The sequence below is a fragment of the Hippocampus guttulatus genome, chromosome 8 (assembly GCF_054856545.1).
Source record: "Hippocampus guttulatus isolate MCC_2025c chromosome 8, RoL_Hgut_1.0, whole genome shotgun sequence".
Taxonomy (NCBI): domain Eukaryota; kingdom Metazoa; phylum Chordata; class Actinopteri; order Syngnathiformes; family Syngnathidae; genus Hippocampus; species Hippocampus guttulatus.
In genome coordinates, this window is record NC_141268.1 from 13,579,407 (window position 1) to 13,600,727 (window position 21,321).

The 21,321-nt window shown below is 41.9% G+C and overlaps 3 protein-coding genes across 4 annotated transcripts in view; 1 reads left to right on the plus strand and 2 right to left on the minus strand.

Moving 5' to 3' along the window:
* The window catches only part of LOC147201271 (arf-GAP with GTPase, ANK repeat and PH domain-containing protein 1-like), a 20,735-nt gene extending 12,772 nt beyond the window's left edge, over positions 1-7,963 (plus strand). For both annotated transcript variants that reach the window (XM_086118593.1, XM_086118594.1), the window contains exons 11-21: positions 900-983; positions 1,241-1,345; positions 1,450-1,597; positions 2,264-2,392; positions 2,472-2,609; positions 2,779-2,838; positions 3,706-3,857; positions 4,394-4,484; positions 5,084-5,306; positions 6,287-6,590; positions 7,673-7,963. In XM_086118593.1, coding sequence (XP_085974719.1) covers positions 900-983; positions 1,241-1,345; positions 1,450-1,597; positions 2,264-2,392; positions 2,472-2,609; positions 2,779-2,838; positions 3,706-3,857; positions 4,394-4,484; positions 5,084-5,306; positions 6,287-6,590; positions 7,673-7,963 — 1,725 coding nt within the window. The remainder of the gene's footprint in view (positions 1-899; positions 984-1,240; positions 1,346-1,449; positions 1,598-2,263; positions 2,393-2,471; positions 2,610-2,778; positions 2,839-3,705; positions 3,858-4,393; positions 4,485-5,083; positions 5,307-6,286; positions 6,591-7,672) is intronic.
* On the minus strand, positions 7,422-17,061 carry LOC147201272 (phosphatidylinositol 5-phosphate 4-kinase type-2 gamma-like). The gene is made up of 10 exons (XM_086118595.1): positions 16,811-17,061; positions 15,353-15,450; positions 14,638-14,734; positions 14,194-14,343; positions 13,843-13,989; positions 13,460-13,498; positions 12,637-12,750; positions 11,645-11,885; positions 11,410-11,513; positions 7,422-11,279 (listed from the first exon to the last, which is right to left on the minus strand). The coding sequence occupies exons 1-10, from the start codon at positions 16,943-16,945 to the stop codon at positions 11,199-11,201; spliced, it is 1,206 nt and encodes a 401-aa protein (XP_085974721.1). The 5' UTR covers positions 16,946-17,061; the 3' UTR covers positions 7,422-11,198.
* Positions 17,062-18,456: 1,395 nt separating this feature from the next.
* Positions 18,457-21,321, minus strand: LOC147201273 (insulin-like growth factor-binding protein 6). Its single transcript, XM_086118598.1, has 4 exons — positions 20,775-21,321; positions 20,450-20,478; positions 20,250-20,369; positions 18,457-19,324 (listed from the first exon to the last, which is right to left on the minus strand). Exons 1-4 carry the CDS (start codon positions 21,088-21,090, stop codon positions 19,226-19,228), a joined length of 564 nt encoding a protein of 187 aa, XP_085974724.1. The 5' UTR covers positions 21,091-21,321; the 3' UTR covers positions 18,457-19,225.

Genomic DNA, 21,321 nt, shown 5'->3' on the forward strand with positions numbered 1-21,321 from the left:
TCCCCGAAGACAGCTGATACAGGCTCCAGCACGCCCCGCGACCCTTGTGAGGATAAAGCAGATCGGAAAATGGATGGATGAATAGTGATGCTTTTAGGAGGCGAATTAAATTAGAAAAATCCCCATTGAAGTCCAAGACACCGGATGCACGGCCAGACATTGCCTAACTCGAGCCACTTTCAGTTTCTTCATTAACTCATTCACTCCCAAAGACGTTTTTAAACGTCTTTTCAGACTTGGTCCAGAATTGGCTGGTACTGAATGAGTTAATAATGACCACTTGTGAATCTAAAATAACGCTCGCATCTCTAACTTGGTCTAATGTCTTTCACGTCGTCTTCAGTGTATCATTAGTTGTGAGATGCTAACGTAGCTTTATTGTGTGAGCAGAAGGTTGCATGGCTTGCGTGTCGTTAGCTGTGAGACAGACTGTTTCAGTGCCACAGACCAGCTGGCGATGAAACGGTGGTGAGCCAGGAGCAGAAGGAGCAGCGAATGAAGATTGTGAGGCCTGTGGATACTCCCCAGAGCTTGAGAATTTGTTGTTTTCTCAGGGTGGCTAACACAAGAATGAAGTTAGTTGTGGCCAGGGCATTTCATACTTAACGAGAAACTCAAGTGAATAAAAACTCCTGTCTGTTAGGCCTAGCTGTCAAAACGTGCCCTGCGATTAACTGGTAACCAGTCTTGCTTGTATCCCAATGCTTATTCGAAATGCGCAGGGACAGGCTTCAGTCCAATCTAATGAAGACCCGAATGAAGACAAGCACTATAAATAACTAAATAAATAAATGCAATTCCCTTTCCCTTTATTTTTCCCATTATTTTGAGTTTCCACTCTGTAATAGTTTCAGCATCAATACACTTTAAAAAACGTTGTCTCCTTGTGTTTCCTTCAGGGTCGAAGAGGCAGTGACTCAGCCAGGCGAAGTGCAGACTGCAAAGGAGACGTGGGAAGCGGGCGCTTTATTCCCATCAAGCAGGTAAAACAAAGATCCAGAATACAAATCTCTGGTCCACCCAATGAACTTGAGCAGAAGACATCACACCGCGACTCCCTTCAAATGACACATCTAAGGACACCTGTCATTGTGTGAATTAATGCATACCCCATCGGCTAGATAATACACTGTGGGTGTTTTTGGCTGCCACCGGCCATCACGCTGCCTAACCGTGTGAGATGCACTCACAAAATATCAACAGTGCATTTTCACCTTTTTTGTGCTGGGACCTCTACCAGGGTTTCTTGCTCAAGCGCAGCGGGAACTCACTCAATAAAGAGTGGAAGAAGAAATACGTCACCCTCTCCAGTGATGGCATCCTGTCATACCACTCCAATGTCAATGTGAGTGTGTTTGGACAGAGCGCTTTGGATGGTTTACAATGCTGAGACATCAGCCAACTGGTACAAAGTAGTTAGTTGTAATGGGGAGGTTATTGACTTGGCAGGACTACATGCTAAATACACCCGGGAAAGAAATGGACCTGCTGCGAGTGACGGTGAAGGTGCCAGGAAAGCGTCCCCCTCGTGCTGTACCTACCGGCGGCCCTCCAGTCGGACTCAAAGATGTGCAGGGACCAGAGGGTGCCAGTCTGGGTGAGTGAAAATATACTTTTGTACAGTGGTGTACAAAAGTGTTTGTCCCTGATTCGAACCCAGAACCTCACAACTTTGAAGTGGACATGTTAGAAATACCTCACCGTGCTTATATAATTGTTATACATGGTTCGACATTTTATTCACACCATTGGAGTCTAAATCTGTCTTTTTCATCGCATCTTTCATGGAAATCGCTCAAATAGCCTCATGCGTAATCCTGCTCGCAAACAAACAAATGAAAAAAATGAAAACAAAATCCAGATTTTTACAGCAACAGTAGCACACACACAAATAAAATGCATATATACTGTGTTTTTAAATCAAATATATCTGATGTACGTATATTTACAACATGAACAGAAGGAGTGAAGCGGCAAATAAGTGCTACCTGAACATGAATAAATCAATAAATGTGATGCTCTTGTGAATGGCACACACTGGAATCGGAAGAAGCGTCACACTTGGAGAGGCAGCTGTAGATGAATAAATAGATCATATCGAGACTACTGCGAATACGTTATAGAGCTCTGTGTTGATTATGTAGTTCAACAGTAGCACAGTTGTTTTTTGTTTTTGTTTTTTACTTACAGCAGCACAGAGTTGTTTTTTGTTTGTTTGTTTGTTTTTTACTTACGGTATACGTTGACTTGATGCTTGTCATAGTTCCGGTCAGTGCCAGCAGCCTCCTGCAAGCGGACGACATGGAGGGGCTCGGCGGCACTCTCTTCCTGAGGAGTAACAGAGGCGTGCAGCGATGTTCTTCCAATGTCTCCAACCACGCTCAAAGTGTTGGTGAGAGAAAGCAACAGGATTCTGGAAGTAGTCGGTATCCAAGTGTGGGATGATTCAGTGTCTGTGAACGTGTCAGCAGATTCTGCAGTTGAGGGTGTGTCCAGCTCCTCGTCCACCAAAGATGTAGGCTCCACATCCCCAGTGGAGGACAGGAAGAAGCATCGCAGGAAGAAGAGCATGAACCAGAAAGGGGACGCCACCATTGGCCAAGCAGATGGTGATGAGCTTCTCCATATTGTAAAACTCACAAATAAATAAAGATTAGTTTGGATTGATGCTTTCTTTTAACTCTAAAGGTATCATGGAATGTTTACCTGAAAAAAAACACACATTGTAGAATCCTTGCAATTTTAATGATTTTGATTGTTGTTGTTTTTTTTTTCCAGCCAAGCGCAAAATGTGGAAACTAAAAAGCTTTGGTAGCTTAAGGAACGTGAGCAAAACAGGTAATGTTTGGTAATGTCCTATCTCGTTACATCTTCTTAGCTCTTATTGTCTAGTACAGGGGTGTCAAACTCATTTTTGTCTGGGGCCACTTTGGAGTTACATCTTCCCTCGGAGGGCCGTTAAGATCCTGAAACCAAAGAAATGTTTTTTCATCACATCGTATAATTACTTGTACACACACACACAAAAAAGATGGCTCACTAGTGTTGAAATCAGTCAAGTATTTGTTCAATTATTGCTCAAGTGTGTATAAACAGGGTAAGAAAATTACTGCACAATGTCACCGTTATTTTTTACGTATGACAATTTGAGATTTCGGTACAGATTTAAACAAGGATCATGGAAGTTGACACAGATGATTTGCTTTCGCGGGCCAGATCTGACCCCCGGGCCTTGACCTTGACACCTGTGGTCTAGTGTCTTATATCGTTTGTGACGTGCTACTGTGGTTGAGTCACATCAAGGAAAGCCATTGCATCATATCATTGCTGTGCTGTGGAAAACATGTATGTCCATTTTTGTCCGATTTTTTTTTTTTTTTTTTTTTTTTTGCATTCACGGGATGTCCGAAATGCAGACATCCCATGGACATTTAAAAAAAAAAAAAAAGACCAAAATGGACATAAATGTTTATTACAGCGACAACAAAGAAATGCTGCAAGGCTACATTGCTACTGAATATTACAAATGAACTATTGAATTCAGTTGGATGGGTAATTGCTTGGTTCAATGTCATCCTTTACAATAACACAGATGCTTTCGAAAAAGTATCTAAAAAAAAAAAATAACGCAGAAGTCGCAAACACATTTCAATTCTAAGAGAGCTTTTGTGTGTGGGTGTGTTTCTGTATGTGTGTGTGAGGCAGATGAAGAAAACAATGACTTTGTCATTGTGTCGAGTTCTGGCCAAACGTGGCATTTTGAAGCTCAAAGTGTGGAGGAGAGGGATTCCTGGGTGCAGGCTATCGAGAGTCAGATCTTGGCCAGCTTGCAGCTGTGTGAGAGCAGTAAGAACAAGGTTGGACACACACACACACGCGTGTACACAAATTAAAACTTTTTTTTTTAAGATCCTGCACCTCATATTCAATGGTGTCTGCTATCTTTTTGCGAAAGAAAATTACAGAAAAAAAACATTTCATCCTTGACTTTACCTTGACCTTACAACACAGCTGTGTTGGCTTTTGTCAAAAAGATAAAGACAGTTTAATTGATTTTTTTTTTCCACTGCTGAAGCAACTTCATCACAAGCGTGTTATGATTTCAGGCCTGCGCAATATTGTCTTGTGCCACTGCAACAAGGACACATCCTCGGATGAGCGCTTAAAAATGTAATGTCCTCCGATATCACAAATTAATGCACTGATGCAGGTGTTTTTTTTTATTTTTTAAATGAAACAATTTTTCAAACCCTTTTAATATACCAAGTCATTTTATGGAAGCTTGTTCATGTACGTAGGCAGATTTGGTTCAAGTTGCAGTCATTGTGCTAAATAAAGGAGAACACAGCTAACACTGTACACTTGGTGTTTTTTTTGTTTTTTTTCTTCACAGGCTCGCAAGAACAGCCAGAGCGAAGCCGTCGCTCTGCAGGCGATTCGCAATGCAAAAGGAAACGGCTTCTGTGTCGACTGCGATGCTCCCAGTTAGTCACACCTTTGTCAACTCAAACCTCTCGTGTCTGTCTACTGTGCCACATCCGATTATTTCAAAGCTACCGGTACTCATGTACTGCATCAATCATCTTTCGTCTTCTTATTGCATTAGTTTGAAAATGAATAATAGTTAACAGAACAATAGAACAAAGTCACCCGTTCGTTATTGAGCAATTGCTCACATTCTTGCACACTCGACTGATAACAGCGGGAGCGGCGTGGCGTAGGGTGGAGATCTCAGAATGTGACGGTGCATTGCAGAAATCAGTTTTAAAATCTTGATTACAAGCTGCAAAAAAACCCCACTTTCATGTCATGTTAATTATTCCACTGACTCAAAATTGGGTCACCATTATGTCGGAAGAAATGGCACTTTTCTCCACTAATGAATAAAACATTATTTCTTCTCATCGACTATAATCTTCTTGCATGATCCTTCTTATAAAGGAAGAATCTTGGATGTAGATTTTGTGTTGGATCGTTTTAGACTGAGTTTAGACGTGAACCTAAGGAAGTGGCGAGTGAGCGTTAAAAGATGGTGATTGCCTGTGTGTGTGTGTGTGTGTGTGTTTTTTTTCTTCTTTCCAAGATCCCACATGGGCCAGTTTGAACCTCGGCGCGCTCATATGCATCGAGTGTTCGGGGATCCACAGGAACTTGGGGACTCACGTTTCGCGCGTTCGCTCACTCGATTTGGACGATCTTCCGCGAGAGCTCACGCTGGTTCTCAGTGCCATTGGCAACCACATGGTGAACTGTATATGGGAGGCGCGCACGATGGGCCACCGTAAACCGCCGCCTGACGCTACCAGGTAATGGCAGTTCAAATATTTGCATTTATGTTTATTTGCTATGCATGTCACAGTGGACAAACCAGATGCACTGATTTAGGTGTGTTTGCCATGAGTGAGGGCTGTCACTCAAGAATCTTTTTAGAATCAATGCTTTTAAAATGTTATTGTTTCGAGGCAGGGCGGGTGGTTAGCATGTCGACCTCACAGAGCAGAGGTCATGGGTTCGATCCTGGCTCTGGCCTCCTTGTGTGGAGTTTGCATGTTCTCCCCGTGCACGAATGGGTTTTCCCCGGGTACTCCGGTTTCCTGCCACATTCCAAAAACATGCATGGCAGGCTGATTGAACACCCAAAATTGTCCCTAGGTGTGAATGTGAGCGTGGATGGTTGTTCGTCTCTGTGTGCCCTGTGATTGGCTGGCAACCAGTTCAGGGTCTCCCCCGGCTGAGATAGGCTCCAGCACCCCCTGCGACTCTTGTAATGATGAAGTGGATCGGAAAATGGATGGATGGATGGATGGATGTTTCGAGGCAGAAGACCTATAACAACTTTTACTCTAATCAGTCAATGAGAAGAACGAAAAAACATTGACGTTATTGCGAGCCAATATTTTATCTCACAACATGACAAAATCAATAAAGTAGAATGCATCATAATTACCAGAGATGCAAATTTGTAAACTTTATGTGTGCCGATACGTGGAGTGTAACAATTTTTACTGTGTCCCATTGCTGATACTGCTCATCGGCCAGAATCACAGATTCAGAAAGCTCTGGGCAGAACAGACAATGAACAAATAAAGAAATATCACATTCAGATACATGTAGTGCAGCCAAGAGAAATAAAATGAAGACTGTGAGGAATAGCGATGTACAATTTCATGGAAGAACCATGGCAACATTGGAAATGTAGATCCGCGCTTCTTATGTGGTTGAGGCCAGCAGCAATGTTCTTGCTGTCCGTGGAGGTCAACCGCTTTATTTTCTTTGCTTTTTCCAGAGAGGAACGAGAGTCGTGGATTCGGGCCAAATATGAGCAGAAACTTTTTGTGGCGCCTTTGCCCCCTCCTACTCCCAACGAGGGTCCCGACATCACACTCTCCGGCCGTCTTCTGCTGTCTGCGATGGAGCACAATCTCCCCAAGCTGCTGCTCCTTTTGGCTCACTGCACTAAGGAAGACATCAACGGCCCCCCCAGCATGGCACTCTCCTCCCGGTCCCTCCTGGCGCTGCGGCTGCCCGGCTCTGCCCTTCATGCTGCCTGTCAGCAGGCCAACGTGGTGATGACGCAGCTTCTCGTTTGGGTCAGTTGACTTTGCTCTTTGTGTCCCATTATGGCTTTGCTGACTGGGATGTATACTCACTGACCACCATAACATTATGAAACCAGTCAGACTTGTATGGAAAGTTACAATTACAATTCTGAGTTTTGACTGACACTGCAAGAGATGCAATCATTACAGTGTTACAGTTTGCAATAGAGCACACGTTCAACAGATTTTTAGCCTTTAATTGATAAGATAAGATAAAAAAACCTTTCTTAGTCTCACAATTGAGAGAGACGATTATCTTCAATTATCAATATGTAGTGTATTACGGTGTATTTCCTTGATGTATTTGATTTTTAACTCACGTTTTAGGTGTCTGAATGCTTAAAAGAGAAATTAGGGATAGCGTACATTGCTTACTTTTTTTTTTTTTTTTGTAGTTAGGTGTGTAAAAGTGGAATTTATGATCCACCTCTTGTACTACATCTCCTGAGACTGTGCACCTGCACCTGTTCCTAATAAAGCGTCTGGAGAGTGAATAGCATGAATAATGATAATAGTACAGTATTAGCAGTAGTAATAATAGTCACAACAATAATCATAATTATAATATTACGACAGAGACTCTCCATGCTTTGCTTTTCAGCCCAGGTACATGAAATTATATCCCACAATATGAAACATAATACTATTTTTACTATATGTATTGCATTCCTACACTTGACGACAGCCAGTTGGATCTCGCTTTATACCTCGAAAAGTAAATAAAATTTTTAGCTCGTGATACAACATGGCCTTTTTTATGGCCCTTAAATCTGCATCGTTGGCGAGGCCACCAAACCAAATAATAATAAAAATGAATATATGAATAATAAGTATACATTTTATTTGTCAGGCACTTTATATCTGCAACAGATCTCACAGTGCCACGGTCATAAAAAAATAAAATAAAACACAAGTAAAATCCTAGTTAGGAGGAACAAATATGAGTATAGTTAAAATGTCTCTTAAAAAGACGTCACTTAACAATAATCACAAAAGTGCAAAACATCCAGTTATGTGTATGGTGTAATTTGTTAAAATGTAAAGCCTATTGTTGCATTTCTCCTTGTTGTCAGTACGGATGTGACGTTAGGTACAAGGACGCTCAAGGGCAAACAGCGCTGACCCTGGCTCGCATGGCGGGCAGCCAGGAGTGCGCCGACATTCTGCTGCAGTATGGATGTCCCAATGAGTCCGCCCCTTCCGCTGCCACAACTGCCGGATTCACATCCGCAGCCAACCCAGGCTTCCCCGTCGCCATGACGCCCAACCTGACGGTCGCCACGACGCTCAGGATCTCGCACAGGGGCGGTGGCGGCGGGGCGGCCAGCTTCAGCTACAGTACGTCAAGAAAAGCCGTATCATAAGACAAGAGGAGAGGGTGGGGTTTGTGTGTGTGTGTGTGTGTGTGTGTGTGTATATATATATGTATATATATATATATATACTGTATATATATATATACACACACACACACACACATATAATATAAAAATATATGTGTGCGTGTGTGTGTGTGGAGGGGCATGTGGCAAGAAGTTGCACTAGTACTGTGACACAAGCTCAAATGGACTGATGTGTGTAAGAAAGAGATAGAGACTGAAATGGGGAGAAAGAAGACAAAACTGGCCCATGCAACAAGAGTGATGAAAGGAAATCGACCTGTGTTAAGGGGGTCGGGGGGGGGGGGGGGGGATCTCTCATCCAAATGTTAAGAACTGCAATAAGCTAATGAACTGGGCTGTATGTATCTGTTTGAAATGCCATCACTTTATCGGTATTTCCAAGAGAGTGTCTGTATTGTGTTGCGTTCAACACAGCCTAACGGACAGTTCGTTTTAAAGTTCCGCTACAAAGGCTGCTTTTGTTGTGAAGAAAATCAAGAGATATGATGATAGAACTCTAGAAATCGGGAAAAAAGTGCTTAATTTCCAGCATTGTACTTTTTGTACAGGTGGTTGGTTCTGTGTACAAAAAGTGGCTTGGGAGGAGATTTCTTGCTTAGGTGTTCCTTTGATAATTAACTCTTCAAAGCTCAAGACTAAGATTTCTATGTAATGTTTGTATCACTGTGCGCGACATCAACACTGTACATGATTTGTGCATTTTGCATATCTTGAAAGTGAATGACTCCAAGCAGCGGGCCACTGTGGTGATGTTCGTATGAGCAAAGGAAATGCCTTCATTTCAACTGAATGTATTTTAAAACGGTCATGTCGTCAGGAAGAGGTGCCGCTTTCATGGATGTTAACTCGCTCTCCTGCCGAAACCTAATAGAGATTAAAAGTCTTATTTAGTAGATTGTTTTCAAATGTACATATATATACAAGTGAGCAGTGGTATGAATGTTTACAAGTGACTAATAATCAGTGTGAGGAAAAGAGGAATGTTGCCCATGTGGCGATTTCAAGAGGAGCATAAAAAGAAGTCATTCCATCCGTACTTGATGTAATTCTGTGTTCATCTAATGACAGTTGCTGAGTATACATGTCTGTGCTGTAAAAAGGTCTCGATTCATTTGTATTTTTTTACTCATGCAATGATTCATAAAGCATTCGTTATCAATACAGCCAGTCTACTTCCAGCTGTTTACGTTGCATCAAAAAGGAAACGACTAATGCTGCATGGGGGCGAGACTCTGTTTATGTCTATTTTTATGTCCCCCCCAACATGACAGGAACATGATGGCGCTCAGCAGTAATCAGCCAGTAGAAATCACTTCACACTCATCATCTCACTGTCAGATTGTCTGCTTCTTGGCTTTGGCCCACATCTTTCTAGGCCAGTGCACCGGCCTGACTTTTATGATGGAGCTTCGTCACTGCCAGCTGTAGACTCAGAGACCTGAACCAGATGCTTTATGATCGAAAGGACTGTCAATTATTAAAAGCAAACAACACATTCATTAAGAAGAGGCAAAACTGTCATGAGCGACCCATATAAAACCATAAACACAGACAGAATAAAATTGCTCTGAATTCGTGTTGGCGTTTCACTCTTCAACCCCTTATTTAGGGTGGAACAAGGGAACACTTGTAGGGAGGATTAAATAAACCAACATGCTAAATATTTGATGCTCTTCTTGAAAGTGCTGTCAAAATATGACAGCACAAATGATCTACACCAACTTGCAATGTCTCCGGGGCCTCAGGGCAAAGGTAAAGAGCTTGTGTATGCCAGAAACAGTCTGAAAATCGTTTCTAATACACCACTGGGAGGGGTTTTAGGTCTGGGCTCTGACTGGGTCATTCCAAAACTTTCTTCAGATGAGCGCCATTTGTTTGATGATTTGGATGTGCTCTTTAGATTGTTGTGACGCTTGAATATTTTTTTTCTTGCAGATACCTGGTGGTTTATGTAAAATGTCTGACAAGTGACCGAAAATGCAGGTGCAAATTGATATCATTCTCGGACACTTAACAGTTCCTCGTTATGAGTTTGAGAGGTTTACCTGCCCTATCACATGATACAGGGCTGGAAAAAAAACCCACACTGGCCGCACTTTATGTCCATTATTATATAACATTATCTCCAGAAACATGTTTGCGCAGTAGCCACAGACCTAAAAAGAGTGACAACATAAAAAGGAGAAAAAGAGTCCGCCTCAATAGTGGGATTTGTGGCCAATTTTTGAATGCACAAAGGTCCCCTGCTGTGGAGTGTTCAAGGTTTTCTGGCCTTTCCTGCTGATGAGTTTCTTGCCACGGCTTGACACAGGGCTCAATTCTGGGGCCTCTGCTGTTCTCACTGTATGTGCTCCCTTTGGGCTCCATCTTAATGGAATAAAACATGGTATTTCCTTCAGCTGGTATATGTATGACTATCGGAGCTAAAAAAAAAAAAAAAAAAAGCACTTTCTCATCGAGGCCACTTTCATCCTGTCTCGAAGAAATCAAGACGTGGGTGGCACTGAATTTCTTACATCGCAATGAAAAGAAGACAGAAGTGATGGCGTTTGGTCCCAGTGGCCCTTGCATTGAATTTTTCCAGGTTCCAAAAACATGGAGGTCATGATCTGTGTTATTGATTTTTTTAAAATTATTATTATTTTATTTTTTTTTGCGGCGTTAAAAAACGCTAGCCGTGTCAATCTTAGGTTCACGTTAGCATTTAACCTGGCTTCTCCATCTATTCTCGTCATCTCTTCATGAGTATGACAATTGCCACAAACTCACTTATTCACTACCACGCAAGTGATGGTAATTGACTTAAGAGCAACTCCACAATGTGTTTAGGCGCACTAGATGCCAGCCAAAACAGTTGCTGGCTATCTGCTTCTTCTTAAGTAGCACGACTACCTGTAATAGTTTTTGAGACCATCAGGGTGCTTCTTCTTCTGCTACTTTTCTTTTCACGGTTCTCTCCCCGTTTGGTTCTCAGTTTTGCTATTCCATGTGTATTAATGAGGGGCGAAAAACAATAAAATTGGACTCGCAAACAGCAATCCAAAACCTCTTATTTCGAGCCTTGATCTTTGAACAGCAGATTTAAAAGATGGTTCTTTTCAAGTTTAATTCATTTGGGAAAATCAAATGCAAGTCTTTTTTGAAGGATCCGCACTCTCCACCTTCGTATGTGTGAAATGATGGTATTTTTGAACTGCTAGGCAAATATCTTTGCGATGAACTCCCTGAAACGCTTAGCATACTGATCTGGATGAACTGTCGAGATTTCTGCTCCCGCCTACGCACGCACACACACACACAGACACACGCACACACACACACACACACACACACACACACACACACACACACACAGTTGTCAGTATGAATGGGTATCAGCATTTGCTTTACACAACACTGATGCTCACCACGTGTTTGACAGCCTTGGCTGCGTGAGCGGCTTTCTTCTTGGTGTCATACTGCGTCAGCACATCAATCAGACCCATGAAATACACTTCTCTCCGCGGTGCACCTACATGGGAATGAGGAAGGCTCAACGCTTCAGTCTTTGGTGATTGCTTTTGATCTTCATGTATCATCTCGTGCGCACAGGCCCAGTGTGGCATTGTTTTCAGGCATGCAAAAAGCGCCTTCACGACTCACCTACAGCGCTCTCAATAGCGTACACGTCCACGTAAGGGTCGAACTCCCCGGGGCCCATCGGCTTGAAGGAGTTCATGTAGCCAACAATGCCTTCTGGTGAAGTGGATTCTGGAAGCGCAGATTGGCTGCTTTCATCTTGCTCTTCTTCACCATCAGACGACTCCATCTCTTCCTCAGCCCTCTCCACGTCATGGATACCCAGCAGGAGGCTGTAGTCCGTGATCCTCATCCGTACCAGGAACTGCAGAAAGAGGGCACTCTGGCACAAAGTGCTCTCTGTGTTGTCATTTGGGCCGATCCTCAAACTCCAAAGGTTCTTGGATAGAATCCTAGCTCAAGACTTTCTGTGTGGAGTTTACGATAAAGTTCATTCCAACTGCATTGCGGGTACGCGAGCCATCCGCAACCACAGCCTCTTTGGGTGGACCAACCAAGGGTTTGAGAAGGTCATTGAGGGCTGGTCAGCTGGGAGAGCCGAGAAGCCCGTGCGCTTTAATCCGGTCATCTATGTCCAAATAAAATAAGCTACAGTGGAAAATGTCCTCCCTGGATCCTAGCTGAACCGACTTTTATTCCCTTCTTACATGGCCTGTTTTTTCGCATGATGACACACAAACCTGTATGTTTTTGTGAAGTACGCAGTGCTGCAGAGTGCTATGAAAGCACATTTTATGATCCATTCATTTCAATGGAGAAATATCAGTGCTTTGAGTTGAGAGTTTAGCAAGGGGATGAATTAAACTCGTAATTTAATGCCCTGCAGTTGACTGCCGACCACTCCAGGGTGTACCCTGCCTCTTCCCCAAAGTCAGCTTGGATAAGATCACTCGTGACCTTTATGATGAAAAGCGTTCCGAGAATGAACGGACACGTTGATGCTTGGATGTCCAAAAAGCCGTGTTACCATGTCGAGTGTTTCTGTAACCATGACAGATGTTCCAGACAAAGAATCCACAGACACTTTGCAAAGGTTGAAAAAAAAAAATTCTTACCTCAATATCTCTGTTAAGCTTGTCCATGACACTCTGCTTCTCCTCGTCGCACAGGTAAATCTTTTGCATGTTGTTCATAAAGTCGATGTCCTTATAGGTGGGAAGATCCTTGACCTGGGTAGGCAAGGTAAGGCAGCTTTATTCATTTTATACACAAGGCGTGCGCGAGCGCGTGTACGTGCGCTAACGGGTCGATCACGCGAAGTTGGTTGCTTAAAAAGTACATCTTCAGTCAAAAAAGGTTGGTCACCCCTGATCTGCACTGTTTCAGTTTTGTATCATTAGACTGAATGAGACCGTAGAGTATAGGCCGGTCTATACACCTCACCATTTCCACCACAGTTTCCATCGTGTTTGACACATGATGTGGTATGCTTTGGATCATGATCTGTTCCTTTGTAGATTTATGTTGTTGGGGGGTTTTTTTCAGCTTAATAACAGCATCCTTCTTTTGTATTGTGAAAGCTTTGGCTTTCGTATTTGACAGCCCCAGTTAAACTACAATCAATACCTGATATGAACGCCGGACTTACCTGCTTTGAAATTATATTTCCTGAATTTTAAATCTCCTATTTGTCTGAAGTGTCTGGACATTTCAATCACATCTTGCAACTCTTTTGCATTCATTTTTTTTTACTTTCAATGTAAAAAAAAAAGTTCAGCCACTCATATCTAATAGTGCAATTTGGAGTATGCCAACGCAGGCTAACTGCTACCTTGATGCTGCCATTATTAATGCGACAGGATAAGATGATTTCATCGCGTATGCATGAATTTCAATTGAGTTCTCACAGCACTGACACATCCTTTCAAGTGAGCTCACCTTCTCTTTAAAAGTTGCTTCTCGAGACACCAGGGAGCCCTGAGGAAATGAAAGACCGCACAACATTTCTCATCTGACTGGAACACAATTACAGCGGAGTCTTGACTCACACAGGACTTGGCGGAGCTGTTGGCACATCGCCGACTTGAAATTGATGATGCCCTTGTAAAATATATTAGCAGATCTTGACACCTTGCATCAGTACTCATAAATTTAAACTACCGGTAGTTACATTTGTACAACGGTCATCAACGGTCTTGAAGTTGCCGCCGATATAAATGTTCGAGGACGGGGATGCACTGAGAATGTGAATCGATGCCACACCAGCTGAAGATCAGCTCAGTGAACCACTGCGCGTGCACTGGCAACATCACCCACTTTACCTTGAGGTCATACTTCCTGTGTACATGCAGTCTGTGGCTGAACATGTTCCTCATGACCAACAGGTAGGTATCCTCACTCTCCACTGTGACTCTGTACATGGCCAGGAACTGAGGGAGGAGCGTAGAACCGTGACAGGTGACAACATGCTGCATGAGAAGAAAGGAGCAGCGTCATCAATTTTTCTTCATTGATCGGAGGGGGAGAAATGGTTCTGATGACAATTAACTCATTCAGTACCAGCCAATTCTAGACCAAGTCTGAAAAGACGTGTAAAAACGTCTTTGGGAGTGAATGAGTTAAGGGGTCACGTTTTGCTCGTAGCTTCAAGACGCTTTCAGTGTGCGCGTCACCTGGTGATACTCAGAAAGGATGTTGTGCATCTCGGCCACCTCCTCACTGGAGATTTCTTTGACCACCAATGTGCGGTCATATGACAACAGCAGCAGGCCCTCACATGTCCCATCCCCGTCTTTGAGGGGCGGGCCGCGAGCCATAGACACCTGTTGATGAAAACGTGTCCTTTTTTTACATATCGCATTTTGGACGCTCTTTAACATGCAAATCCTTTTCACTGAAATGCAAATCGCGGCACAATTGGAAAATATATTGCACCCATTTCCGTATTTCCTGCGACGTTTCATCAGGAATAGAAACACAGAGCGGATCACATCATTCTGTCTTAAGGTCAAATGTGTTTTGAAGAGCGCGGAAATGCAAATTCCACACAAACGCATGCAAATTGTGAGTCGATGGCGAAAACAACACAGACAATTTCTTTTCTTCTCGAATTGTACCTGGAAATCCTGGTCCTCAATGCCAAAGCGCTCACGCAGGTTCCTGAAGACTTGCGGACAGTACTCTTTGAATTTAAACTGTCCTGGGAGATTCTCTCTGAGAGGCAAATCACACGGAAAGATAGATTTTTTTTATGTGAACAAATCTAGAATCAGGTCATGCCTACTTAAATTGAGGATGCTGAACAGAGCAACATTAGCATATTTACCCAAACTAAGATGCCTTTCAAATCTGTTTTGATTGACAGTTAAACGACACCATACTGTTTTTAATATTTGTTTTTTATTTAAAAGCATGTTCACAGCTAGACTGAAATAAAACAACTTGTACGGATACTAATAAATGCATGTGTACTTTGACCACTTGGATACAAATTCATAGAGAGCGTAAGTATAAATCTTTGTGTAGTAACACCACATGACAAAACACATTTTATTGTTCTTCCCTAGACTGTTACACAACCTAGATTCCTGACTGGATTAAGGGATTATTGAAAGCTACTCATTTTTTCCAGACTTGAGTTACGTCTTACTTCTCTAAAGGATGGAGAATCTTTTTTTTTTTACATTGCTAAGTATGTGGAAAAACTCATTTCACAACTGCACAAATGATTTGAATGGGACTATGTTTTATCAGTGAATTGAGTTGCAATATGATTATGCGTTCTGAATTATTATTCGAGCAGTGGACGTGAAAGGGAAGATGGTACGGTACTTGTTGAAGAGGTGGTGGTTGACTTTGACCTTGGTACTGGCACGGAAGTCATCTGGAAGCAGCATGACAGGCGCGGGCACCTGGCTGAGGTCGTTGATCTGCACACACATTTTGTCAGGAGTGGGAAGAAACGATTTACAAATCCTAAGTAATTTTTTTCAGTTATCTGTGCAGTAGTTTACCGGAGTATCCGTTTTTCTGACAACATTTGACTTACATTTGAGAACACATTTCTGCATTTTTTTTTACTCCTTTGCCAAAATGAGCTTGGTCCTTTTTTTTTTCAAACTCCGCAAGATGATGACACGACATAAGGTAGAAACAAACTATTTGGTGTGATGAAAGAAGAGATTCCAATCTTTCATTTGGTTGTTTCTGTGTGAACATTGAAATTGGCTGGCACTCATTTTTGAAAATGGAGGGCATTGAAAGAGTTAAGAGAATCGTTTAATGTTGTTTGCTGCCAAATGCGGTGTCTCTTGTGCCAGTCTAAAAACCAAATCAAATTATGGCCCAATGCAGTTGGGAACTTTGGATCAGGATATGTGTCAACGGTGGGCTTGTGAAGGTCTTTTAGATTCTTGTGATTAAGGGCTGAAACTAAAAGTGACTTGACTTGGCATTCAAAAATTCTCCAATGCAAAAAAAAAAAAAGCATGTAAATAATGTCTTTTTTTTCAGATTGTCGTTAGTGAATTAAACATTTTTCTTATTCAATGCACAACATTAGCAAAGCTGTGGGAACACATTTTGATGGCAATAGGTGAGACAACAAAGCTAGCTAGCCCTTGGTTTAAAAAACAAAAAACAAAACAAGAATTCTTTGAATTCTCTTCAGTATGAACAAAGAGGGAAACTATTTTGTGGAGTGACAAACTGATCACCTGGTCCAATTATGTGCATTTTGTAGCACATTGGCATCCGCCATTTTTTTAAAGTTTCATGGGCTGTGAAAAGTGATTCAAAATTTTACTGCCAATATTTTCCTTTTACTGCAAATTAAAATTATCGGCCTCCTTCGTTAATTGGTATCAGTCCTGGAAATAAACCTGGCGGTCATCACATTTTTTTTTGTGTATGTGTGTGTGTGTGTGTGTGTGTGTGTGTGTGTGTGTGTGTGTGTGTGTCGACTCCAACTTTGTGTAAAAGATGTTTTTTTTCCTGTAGTGCCGATGTATAAAAACTGTATTTCATTGACACTAAAATTCACCTTAGTAGTTAGTGCTTTTTTTAAAAAAATTGTTACTTTTACATGTAGCCTACTGTACATAAAAGAGAGTTGAATGAGTCCTGTGACTATTTTTACACAAGTACTTGGAGCCTCGCAACTTCTACTGTACTTAGCAACTTCTACTTTAGTGCAGTGTGAGAAGTTTTACCACTTCAGCTGGACGTACCAAGTGACGCACGCACTCACACACACACACGAGGACAAGCAGCTCTCCATCACATACCCACCGAATGATTGACTCCCCACATGAGCACGCTCGACACGGGCTCCCGGGCACGGAACACCTCCACTTTCTGCTGCACGAAGTGCTTCATCTTGGTCTTCCTCTTGTGAGGGACGCGTACTGCGCTCGGAGAGGACATTGGAGCACTATGGCACGACACGAGACTTTTACGACTCTTGTCCGCGTGCAGTGGTCACCTCGCGCCGTCGTAGGTCTTCGCAATTTGCATAAGTGGGCTGGAAGATGGTGAAGCTGTGGATGGATCCAATTTCTGCTGCAGGTTGGTGGCGCTGTGACGCAACACCCACCTGCTAGTGAAACGGTTTTTTTGTTTGTTGTACAAATTCACCATATTGATATACTATATTGTTAAGGAATTTTGCTTTCAACTTATCTATACATTTTATAGAGGATAAATTGTGTTTGATGAAAACGGAGTTTTAAAGTGACAAACCAAAAAAAAAAAAAAAAAAGAGAAAACTACTTGTTTCGATACTAATACATGCATGTTAATACAACACAGTACATCTTTATTAATCTATGCAATCCTTAACACAACTTCCAGAATCAAACAGCGGCCACTTTTTTCACAGGTTTAATCAAGACACTGATGATGACCAAATAAAGACAGAAATCTGTGCTATAACATGAACATCATCGATCCATTTTCTGATCCGCTTTGTCCTCACAAGGGTCGCGGGGCATGCTGGAGCCTGTATCAGCTGTCTTCGGGTGGTAGGCGGAAGTGTGAACCGGTTGCCAGCCAATCGCACGGCACACAGAGGCGAACAACCATCCGTGCTCAAACTCACGCCTAGGGACAATTTTGAGTGTTCAATCAGCCTGCCACGCATGTTTTTGGAATGTGGGAGGAAACCAGAGTACCTGGAGAAAACCCACGCAGGTATGGGGAGAACATGCAAACTCCACACAGGAAGGCCAGAGCTGGAATCGAACCCGGTACCTCTGCAATGTGAGGTCGACACGCTACCCACTGGAGCACCTGGCCCCCCATTAATATTATGACATTTTAAATGGCAAGGAAAGTTAAAAATGTTGAATGTTAAGAAACACTTGGACTAGATTTTTAACATGACAGTGACATATCATAATATCAACAATAATATAGTCATAGTTAATACTAGGATCATCTATACAGTACTACGTTTGTTGTCCCTCAAGGTATAAGCTACTCTAATGGCCCCGCAATGTTCCAAAGTGTGTGTGTCTATATGTGTGTGCATATATATATATATATATACCTGTATATATTTATATATATATATATATATGTATAATACAGTATGATCTTATTATTATTATACTGAATATTTTAACACCACCACACAGCTACACTCCTAATGACAATATAATGTTTATTGTAAACAAGTCAAAAGTCAATGTAAATTATCTTAATAAGTCAGCTACCAAACCCCAAGTTTTTTTTGTGTCTGTTATTTAGCATTGGTTAATACTTAATCAATATTATTAATTATGATAAGACCATAAATAATGGTGAAAAGAATATAAATAAGATGACAAATAGATACTATAAACAATAGGTAGACTGTTACTCTTGCAGTGGTGTATTTTGATCTTCTATGAATATCTTATAGAAAATTAAATATATTGGAGAAAATGATACGGGCGGACAGAGAAAGCAATTTACTACATGTACATACTTATGTACATACTTGGTAAATGACAAACAGGGTATGTTAATGTAGAACAATTGGCAGGAGATGCAAACACACACCAGACACTTAATTTGGTACAATTACATCACACCATAAGAGTTCTTTAACGAGCGTGCTAGTGTGTGTGTGTGTGTGTGTATGTATGTGTGAATGTGTGTGTGTGCGTGTGTTGGGTCTGTGCGTGTGTTTCTAACAAAATACAATTGTGGGGAACTGCTCGACATGAAATTTTTAAGAAATGATAGATTGTTTATTTTGAATGGCGTTTTAAAACTATTTAGATGAAAAGTTTTGGGGCCAACTGTAACATCACAACTTTTGTCATAAGCAGACATGCAAGAATTTCTGTGGAAGGTTTTCCTTTGGAAATTCTGCAAATAGGAATTCCTCTAATTGTGGTGCAGTGCACTGTAAACTACGTACGCTGTAATAAATACTGTTGAAGTGATACCTCTCTGAAAGTGTCAGTCAAAGTTTAACGTTTGATAGAACTCTTAGATTAGATGGTATTCGTTCGAGCCAGTGTACCTAAATCCTAAAAGGCCTTATGCAGACGTGTCTGATCAAAACAGTTCACTATATGTTCCCTAGAGGGCGCCAATAGTCAAAGTTACATCTGACACCAGACGTGGAATTCCAAAGTCCGTGAAGAAAGATGTCCTTTTTCAGCCCATGATGGCCGCCAAACGTTTGTCCTTTCTTTAATCCAACATTGACACTCTTCAACAAGTCAAGCCTTTATGTTTTTGTGACGTCACCGGCATGCCATTCTCATCCACGCACCAGCAGCGACCGCGTTGTTTACCTCGAGAGGACCAACACTGCACACACACAAAAAAACATATTATACGTGATCCCAAATTTGTGGATATTATTTTGAAATACTTCCTATGTATCTATCTATCAACCTATCTATCCATCCATCCATTCCCCTCCATCCATCCATCCATCCAGCTATCTTGCAGATGTTTTGTGCAAGAGTTTTGTGCGTTGATTTTTATATTCCGGTGAGAAACCCAACTTTAGGTTTTCCGCCCAGTTTTCTTTGTCAAGCCTCGATTCCTCGTTACGATAAGTCTTTTTTGTTGTTGTTGTTTTAAGCTCCAGTTTTATTGAAGATAACGTAGATACATTATTTTAAACAAATATCAATATGTACGGTATGTGTGAGAACATTCAAAACGAATCTAAATATAATACAAGGAAGAGACTGAAGGTACCACCAAATGTGTTATTTTATACTAAGCAACATCTTGATTTGTTTCCGTTAAGTACAAAAATAAATAGAAATCCACCATTTCAGACAAAGCAGGTTTTCATAGGGCAGTGACGTGCTCATGAAGTGACATACAATGGGAGAATTTTTTTGGGGGGGGCGGGGATTTTTTCGGGGCGGGGCTTGAGTATGAATGGGGATTGTCTTTTTGCTGTTTTCTTTAATGATTGTGCTATTTTGAAATTCCTATCATTTTATTTGGATCTGATATAAAATAAAAACAATTGTGTTTTGCCTGCTCACTAATGTTGTCATTAACGAGGGTATCTATCTATCTATCTATCTATCTATCTATCTATCTATCTATCTATCTATCTATCTATCTATCTATCTACATGCCTGCCTGCCTGCCCGCTTGCCTGTTTGTCTGTCTGTCTTTCTGTCTACCTGCCTGCCTGTATGGATGTCTGTCTACATACCTACCTACCTATCCAGTCTTGATGTTAACCTGGCAGTACTTTACCACTTACCTGCTTCTTTCTGAAGAAGCCACGTTTATCGCAGTTCGGCATGTAGATATCATGATGGGACTTGAATAAATGCGTATCAAGGCCTCTGATAAGTGTGGTTAGCAGCTTCCGACATGGGGCCTGTCAGTGGAGAGGATTTTTAAAGTATGACTAATCATTAACTGTCTGCATAGTGTATAATTATTAGTGAAGATGGTTACCTCCGCTGGATTCTCGGTAGGTGCGGGATCTAAGGGTAGAAACACATCACAATTGACTATTGAATGTGTTTACACCTCGAATCAGTTTTGACAAAAATGTCTGATGAGCTAATTGTTATGGAAATTGATGCTCTATTTGTTTTTATAATGTAGTATAATAAATAAGTTTATCCAATAGCATGAATAGCACTTTTGCGAAACAAAAATCCAGTCATGAGACAAGACAGACTTAAGCATGTAAACTTTCATTGTTGCTGGACTACAAGTTGCTGGTGCATGCACATCCATCAACAGTGCCATTCAGGCACCAAGCTGGAAATGTTACCTGCTGTCTGGCTCTTTTCCGTCGAGCTGATGACACTGACGTTGCTGCAGACGCCCCTGCCCTCCAGCAGGGTGCGGAGGGGCCGCAGGTCACTTGATGCAGGTGCACAACGCAGACCACTGGCACAGCTCAGTGTGTAGACCCCACATGGCTCTCCAATGGTCAGAGCGGTGACATTTAAATCTCCTGGCATATGCATTGGGGAAGACTTTCCTTTGCAGCCGGCACATCCTTTGGACGGGGCAGTTAGTGGCCTTGGGCTGGAAAGAAGTGGCTGCAGGACAAGCAGCACCAGCACATTCACACACAGAAGCATCTCACACTTGAAAGTTGTCCAGGGCCTTGATTTGTTGACGCTTGTTTTCTCCGAGGACCTCGGAAGCTTCGTTGTTTATTTCCACTGAGCTTCAAATGGCGGATAGCAATTTTCCCCAGCCAAGAAATGATGATAATGAGGCTGAAAGATAGCACTGGCAGCAGCTTTTAAAGGGCCAAACCGAAGAGGAGAGGTATGGGAGGGTGCGTGATGAAGAATCTGAGTTTTCCC

Excerpts from the sequence above, each read along its gene's own strand:
- LOC147201272 (XM_086118595.1), bottom strand. The coding sequence starts at position 16,945 with ATGTCCTCTCCGAGCGCAGTACGCGTCCCTCACAAGAGGAAGACCAAG. Across the intron at positions 14,735-15,352 it reads AACCACCACCTCTTCAACAA|AGAGAATCTCCCAGGACAGT; the intron begins GTACCGTACCAT and ends TTTGCCTCTCAG. Across the intron at positions 13,499-13,842 it reads ACAGGAAGTATGACCTCAAG|GGCTCCCTGGTGTCTCGAGA; the intron begins GTAAAGTGGGTG and ends TCATTTCCTCAG.
- LOC147201273 (XM_086118598.1), bottom strand. The coding sequence starts at position 21,090 with ATGCTTCTGTGTGTGAATGTGCTGGTGCTGCTTGTCCTGCAGCCACTT. Across the intron at positions 20,370-20,449 it reads CTACCGAGAATCCAGCGGAG|GCCCCATGTCGGAAGCTGCT; the intron begins GTAACCATCTTC and ends CTCCACTGACAG. Across the intron at positions 19,325-20,249 it reads GCTTCTTCAGAAAGAAGCAG|TGTTGGTCCTCTCGAGGTAA; the intron begins GTAAGTGGTAAA and ends GTGTGTGTGCAG.